Raw genomic sequence first — 7285 nt, 5'->3', positions numbered from 1 at the left:
TTGTTCTCTTCCACCTGGGCTTGGAGCTTTGCTGACACACTCTGAAGCTCCTTACCCAGGTGGTCAGCCTCCTCCTGCAGCTGCTGCTGGAATAGTGAAAGTGTTGGTTTGAACCTCAGAAGGAAACAGACTCATGAGCTACCCATATAAATGTAATCTATAAAACAATGGTTTTCACCCATGATCCTTTAAAATATATTTTTTTAAGCCCTAACTCTTGAGATTCTGATTCTCCAGGCAGGGCCCCACTTTGTAGATTTTTAGCATACTCTGGAGGATTCTATGGTGGGACCAGAACAAGGACCCCAATTTTCTAGCTCTCGACTGGAGCCTCCCCATACCCTGCATGATCCCTAGACCATGGTCCCAGCCGGACAGGGATCCCACAACCCCCGGGGCTGCAGCCACTTGCCTGTGGCAGCAGGAGCTTGGCCCTCTCCAGCTTTCTTTCTAGCTCCTTTACATTGAGCTGGATCTCCGACTTTTCAGATTCTACAAGTCGAAGTTTCTCTTGTAGTTTGACATTTTTCTCCTTCAGCTCCTCATCGATTATGCTATGGCCAGAGACAGTAGAGAAAGGAATGAACGAAGAACAGAAAGGAACGCTTTGGTGACCAACCCTCTGCTTTCACCCCACAACCACAGAACCGTGGCATCGGATGGGACCCCAGGAATTAAAAGTCCCAGGTGGCAGGCCAGAGAGAAGATATGAGTTGCCTGAGGCTACCCCGTGAGTCAGTGGCACAGCCGGCACTAGAGCTTCCCTGTGCACACATGAAAACCTGTATGAGCCTCTCACCATGCCCACCTGTACCCCCCACCTCCCAGCACACCCCCCAGGCTAAGAGCCCCCAGACCTCCCATCCCACATTCCCCCAACCTACGTGTTCCTGTACAGTTCCAGACTCAGGGCGTCCCTCTCCTTCATTAACTCCTCAATGTACTGCAAATAGAGAAAGGTGAAGTCAGGATAGAGCAGGCAGAGGAGCGGCTAGCCGACCAGGAACAGCAGCCACATTGACTCCTCCACACACCACTCCCCACTCCTAGTCACACCTGACATGCTCTCAAGGCACTTCCAAGCCCACAGTCTCATTTGTTTTTCTTTTTTGTTTTGTTTCTTTCTTTCTTTCTTACTTTTTTTTTTCTTCAGGCAGAGTTTCACTCTTGTTGCCCTGACTGGAGTGCGGTGGCGCAATCTCAGCTGACCACAACCTCCGCCTCCCGGGTTCAAACGATTCTCCTGCCTCAGCCTCCCAATTAGCTGGGATTACAGGCATGTACCACCACAGCCGGCTAACTTTGTATTTTTAGTAGAGATGGGGTTTCTCCAGGTCAGTCAGTCTAGTCTTGAACTCCCGACCTCAGGTGATCCGCCCGCCTTGGCCTCCCAAAGTGCTGGCATTACAGGCATGAGCCAGAGCACCCGGCCCTCATTTGTTTTTCAAAGAACTCAGTAAAGGTGGAAGGGACAGGGAAAGAGACTGAATTCATGGCTGGCTAACAGGGATCCAGAGACATCAGATAATACTGCTGTTGTTGTTACTGTTATTACTACCACTGTTGGAACCTTTGCTGAGTGCTTCACCAGGCACTGGTGAAGCACTAAACTAACAGTCCCATTTAATCCTCACAGCCTCCACAGGACACGGTTCCCATTATTACCTCTATCGTGTAGATGAAAAACATGGGGTATTAAGGGTTAAGTGCTTGCCTAAGACCACTTAGAGCTGGGGTTTCAACACCCAGGTATATCTGATTCTCTAAGCCCATTCTTTCACTGGGGGTAGGGGCACAGGTAAGAAGGAGGACATTAATCCTTTGTTGACATTTTGAAAAGATGATACATTCGAATAGTCCAAAACTCAGAAAGTACAGAAGGGAAATATCTCCCCCCAACACTGTTCCTCTCTCCTGAGATGTTTATGAATCCTTACAAACATGTTTATTGTATATTACCATAACACATACACACACACAGGCTCCCTCTCTCAACACAAATAATAACATACTCAAGCTACTCTTCTGTACCTTTATGGTACAAGTACCCTAACCGCCACTTAGGACTTGGCCAAGGCCACAGTCAAGTATGGGCAGGGTGGGCACTTGGCCTGCGAGCTCTATGTCCAGTGCTCGCTCCCCACAGCACCCCCCAACTCACCCACAGCAGCCGACTCAGCCCCCTGTCAGCCTCTAACCACCACACACAAAAGCAGCAAGAAATGGCCACGCTGTCTTCTGAGCAGGACACTCCATCTGACAGAAGGGACTTTTAGGCTCACTCCTCCATCTGCGAAGCCGCGCTCCCAGGGGACGGGGCAGGTGGTTGGACTCACCCTGTCTGCCTGCCTCTTCTGTGTAGTGACAGCAGAGAGGGCCCGCTCTAATTCTCCGGCAAACTTCCATGATTCATGGAGGCGGCACACCAGATACCTGGTCTCTCCTGGAATGAGAGACATTCAGATGCGGCCCAAAGGACTCCCCCTAAAGGCCTGTCAAAGTGCCAGGTTTTAAGATGACAGGGTGCCGGATTCCCACCTTGCAACTGCTGGACAGCATGCTGGCTGTCATACAGTGCCGCCTGAAGCTCCGTTTGCTGAAATGTAAGGATTTGTGTGGTATGAGCCTGGGCCTTTGGGAGAAAAGACAAGCAAGTGCTGGAAGAGAAGCAAAGAAACCTTCTCCACCCTCCACTCACCTCTAGCTCCCTCCTTCGGGCATCCTGAGGTTGGTGTCTTGCCTTCTTTTCCTACAGAAAGAGGAAGACAGAGCTCTTACCAGGGGGAGGCAGAGATGGCACAGCAAGGGACATGCCGCCAGAATGGCACCACTGCCCCAGGACAGGCCCACCCATGGGACCAGGTTATCAGGAACCCTGTGGGGATGGGGTGGAATCTGAAGGGTGAGCCTTCTTCCCAGGCTGGGTGTGGGCAAGATGAGACTGGGGCCTCTACATCTGAGTGCCCTCCAAACCCAGCAGTCATGTCGTGAGTAAACAAAGAAATCACGTTACTTCTTCCAGCTGAGCTCGGTTCTGTTGTTTCTGTGGGGAAGAGTGAAAGGAAGGTGACTGAGGGTGGCCCCCTCGACTCTATTCCCCATGCCAGGAAGCGGTAGGCAGGGGCCAGGGATGGATTTTAAAGGTAAAGTTCTTAGACCCAATGGGAACACCAGCTGGTAAACTCTCCTCCACTCCCAAAGAAAAAGGATTTGGGTCTTGGTTGGTTTTTGCCCACAGCCCCAGAACTGAAAGTCCGAAACTAGATTCTCTCGAAAAGACAGTCACAGAAACCTTCAGAGACGGAGTGTGAGAAAAGCCCACCCTTCTGCCAGCTTGTGATTTAGAAAGGTGCATTCATTCAACAAACATTGACTGAGCACATACGGGCCAGGGACGGTTCTTCACAGTGAGGATATAGGACGGAAAAGGCAGACAGGAGCCCTTGGCACCGAGGTTTCCATTCTAGTGGGCCTTTAACTCTCAGACTCTCAGAGCTAACAGAAACCTCTGATACTCTCTAACTCTACCTCAGGAAACGCAAGCCCGAGAAGGAGACTTTACAGCAGGCCGTGGACTAGGGATTAACATAAAAACAGCAATGACAAATCTCATACACCACTCCTATTTTACAGATGTGAAAAAAGAGGCCCAAAGAGCTCGAGGAATTTGCCTTATATCATATCTGCAGCAGATGGAGAGGATTCAAACCCAGAATTCTTAACCAGTGCCTGGGAGATCTTCCACAATCTTAACAATTACCCTCCACCACCCCTTGGGCCCTCTGTCCCCAGGAGCCTGGCCAGCCAAGACTCACATCCTCAGGTGAGTGGCAACCACTAGAAGTGGTTGTCTCAGGGTTAGCGCCATTATTTATGTTCTTCTTTTTGGTGTCGCTTGCTCCTGGACCAACACGAGGGTTGGCCTGGGGATGAGAGTCTCTCAACTGTGGAAAGGAAGAGCAGTGATACTCATGAGAACTACAAGCTCCTACAGTCACATTCTGCTTTACAGTTTATACAAAATACTCTTATACACCATCTGATTTCATGCCACCAACAACTGTAGGAAGTGTTGTCACAATCACTTAGTGACTGAGAGGGATTGATAGCATGGCTGAACAAAAGGCAATAATGGAACTTCAACTCAGTCTTCTGGCTCTGAGCTCTGGGATTTTGCCACAACTCGGCAGCTGCCAGGGACCAAAACCGGAGGCAGAGGTAGAAAAGCAAATATTAAGTGGGCAGGAACTGTACACTGTGTGGTTTCGAGTCATACATCCTCACATGTCTGTTAGTGTGAAGAACGGCACCACTACCTCTCAAAATTTGTATTAATGTATCCTAATGGCAGAAGGCAGCCTTTCTGTGAAATCTGGGAATTTCTCTTTTAACAGAAAGAGGACAACCCAACCCTCATTTCAGAGAGAAGTCTTATATATTCTTATAAATTTATCTGACTGTCACCCCTAAGTACAGTAATGTTTTGTCTCTCAGTAGACTCAAAGGAAACTGATGCTTCAGAAAGATACCCCGTATTTATCCTGTGGCACTCAAAGTACCCCAGGTGGAGATGAGATGAGGAATATTCAAGCTGTCAAGTTCAGTTTCCCAAGATCTGTTCCACAGAAGATAAGCAGATCTCACTCCAGAAACCACTGACTGAGGGGCACTCTGGTCCCAGAACAATGCAGAATTCAAATCTGAGGTGGGGAACTCAGAAACAATGTTCGAGTCTCTCTGGAGAGTAGAAGCCTGGGAGAAAACCAAACCCAACCCGTTCTCCCATTGCCACCCAGGGACACTGTCAATGTGTTGAGCTCATGGGGGAGGTGTCGGCTTTTCACACTGTCAGTGTCTGTGTTAAGGAAGTAAGGCAGCCTGAAACCTGTCTCTCCTAGGTCCCACAGTCCCCAATCCCCTTCCAGCTGGAAACCTGTGCTATAACCAGAGGAACCAGAAATGGGCAAGAACACTCAGGGGACTGGGTCCTAAGACCAAAGACCAGTCTCGTGGCAGTAATGACAGTTCCTAGAGGGACTGTGACATCACTACATTCCACTCCTCAGTGGAGTGGTGGGGAGGACATGTGAGTGCAATGTCCAAGTTGCTGCTTTGAGACTGGGGAGGGGGAGTCACAGGATTGGGACCCAGGTCCTTGGAGATGCAAGCCCAAAGAGCCCAGGGAGGTCAGGCTTTGGGTGGCGAGAGGTGAGGGCTGAGTATGGAGCAGGGAGCCCCAAGAGTCACCTGTCCAAAGTGACCATGGGGCAACTGGTGAGGGCAGGTTCTGGGGCACGCAGGTCCTTGGAGACCTGAGCCCAAAGAGCCCAAGGAGGTCAGGTTTGGGGTAGCAGGAGGTAAGGGCAGAGTATGGAGTGGGAAGCCCTGGGAGTCACCAGCTCAAAGTCACCCTGGGGTGACTGGTGAGGGCAGGGGCAGGACTCACAAGGGGGTTGGGCTGGCTCACAAGATTTGGGTGTGGGGAGCCCAGAGGCACTGGGTGGGGGTGGTCCCAGCCTGATGTGCCTCAGCAGTGGCACAGACTCTGGCAGCAGCTTGACTGTCAGAGGGCACCTGGGGCTGGGTTGGGGTGCCGCAACCTGGTGCATTTTACCTTTTCCTTGGCCTTGGCCAATTTGATCTGTGGGGTTTCTTCGGACATCATGGGATGGGTAGGGCGGTGGGGTTGGGGCCACATCAGCACAATCCAGGCGAGGACAACTATACACCTCCAGTCACCTACCAGGTAGCTGTGTGACTGAGCCAGAGGAGGCGTAACCAGGGCCACACTAGAATGCAGAATAGGGGCGTGGCCTTAATGCTTCAAGCCTATTGGTCAGTGAGAAAGATGCAAGGGAAAGGAGGCGTGGCCAGACAGCAGCGTGTCATGACGGACCTCTGATGTCACAAGGACAGCCACCCATGCAACTGCTGTCCCCGCCCACGCCAGGAGAGGGGTGGGGCTGGCTTTCACTTTAAAAACTTTAAAACTTTATTACCTCAATTGAGGTACAAATCCTTTTAAAATGGAAATTTTATAGTGTGCTTGATGATTGATAAAGCAGACTATATTATCCAACATTCCACTAAGATAAATAATCACAATGATTTCTCTTTTTTGAAAAAACTTTCTCTTATTCTCCTACATCATTGTTAAGGGGTTTTTGTTTTTTTTTAAAAAAAAAAACAACAAAAAACAAAAAACAAAAAAAAAGAAAACAAGAAACATGTCTAATATCTTTAGAAGCACAAAGCTTTTGAGCCAGGTGTGGCGGCTCATGCCTGTAATCCCAGCACTTTGGGATGCTGGGGTGGGTGGGTAACTTGGGTTCAGGAGTTCAAGACCAGCTTGGCCAACATGATGAAACCCTGTCTCTATTAAAAATACAAAACTAGCTGGGCATGGTGGCAGGTGCCTGTAATCCCAGCTACTTGGGAGGCTGAGGCAGGAGAATCCCTTGAACCTGGGAGGCAGAGGTTGCAGTGAGCCAAAATCGTGCCACTACACTTCAGCCTGGGCTACAGAACAAGACTCTGTCTCTAAATACATACCTACATACACACACGCACACACACACGCACACACGGAAAGCTTTCCATTTAATAAGCACTCAAAGTTCTTTACAAGTTTAAAACAAATATAGGACCCTCTAAAGTAAGGCTAAATGCTAAGTGATGGGGGAGAGAAAAAGGACATAACTAACTCCCACTCTCATGAGGTTAATCACTAAATCCTATTTTTCTAGAATCACCTGGCCTCTCTAAGCCCTGCAAATGAAACTGCATTTCTCACTCGATACTTGGCTATGACTTGCAATCATGAAAACCAAGAATTGTGTTCTGTCACTGTGTCGTGCTTGCTACCTGGGATCAAGGGTTGACTTTTTCATGATTTGCTCCATTCCCTGTGTGCTTCTTATCCCAGACCAAACTAAGCTTTTTTCTAAAGTTCTACAATTTACAGTTAGTAGATAAGACTGGTTCTCAAAAATATAGTCTCTGGACCAGGAGCACCTGGGAATGTCTTATAGATGTAAATTCTCAGGCCCCTCCCTAGACCTGATGAATCAGAAACTCTGGAGTAGGGCCCAGCAGTCCATGCTGCAATAAGCCCTCCAGGTGTTCGGGAACCGCTGGCATACAGCAGGTAGAAAAATGTGTTTCCTTCTGTAGGTCCAAAGCCAGAGATACTATATGTTCTGTCTCGATATGAAACAATGACATGCAATTAAAAGACATAAATCTCCTTCCTACTTCCACCCCCTAGCCAATGTGTTTTATTTTT

The 7285-nt window shown here is 49.1% G+C and overlaps 1 protein-coding gene across 1 annotated transcript; it reads right to left on the bottom strand.

The window, feature by feature from the left end:
* Window positions 1-3: 3 nt before the first annotated feature.
* Window positions 4-6317, bottom strand: LOC113223652 (golgin subfamily A member 6-like protein 1; the record flags this gene model as incomplete). Its single annotated transcript, XM_026453049.1, has 9 exons — window positions 4-86; window positions 413-554; window positions 885-943; window positions 2337-2443; window positions 2539-2632; window positions 2699-2749; window positions 3816-3944; window positions 5615-5691; window positions 6299-6317. Coding segments are annotated over 9 exons (761 nt in total), but the record flags the coding sequence as incomplete, so codon positions are not given.
* Window positions 6318-7285: the final 968 nt, after the last annotated feature.

This window comes from Piliocolobus tephrosceles, unplaced genomic scaffold, assembly GCF_002776525.5.
Source record: "Piliocolobus tephrosceles isolate RC106 unplaced genomic scaffold, ASM277652v3 unscaffolded_42222, whole genome shotgun sequence".
Lineage (NCBI taxonomy): Eukaryota > Metazoa > Chordata > Mammalia > Primates > Cercopithecidae > Piliocolobus > Piliocolobus tephrosceles.
The sequence above is the reverse complement of the archived record's forward strand: the minus strand, read 5'-3'. Positions and strand labels throughout refer to the sequence as shown.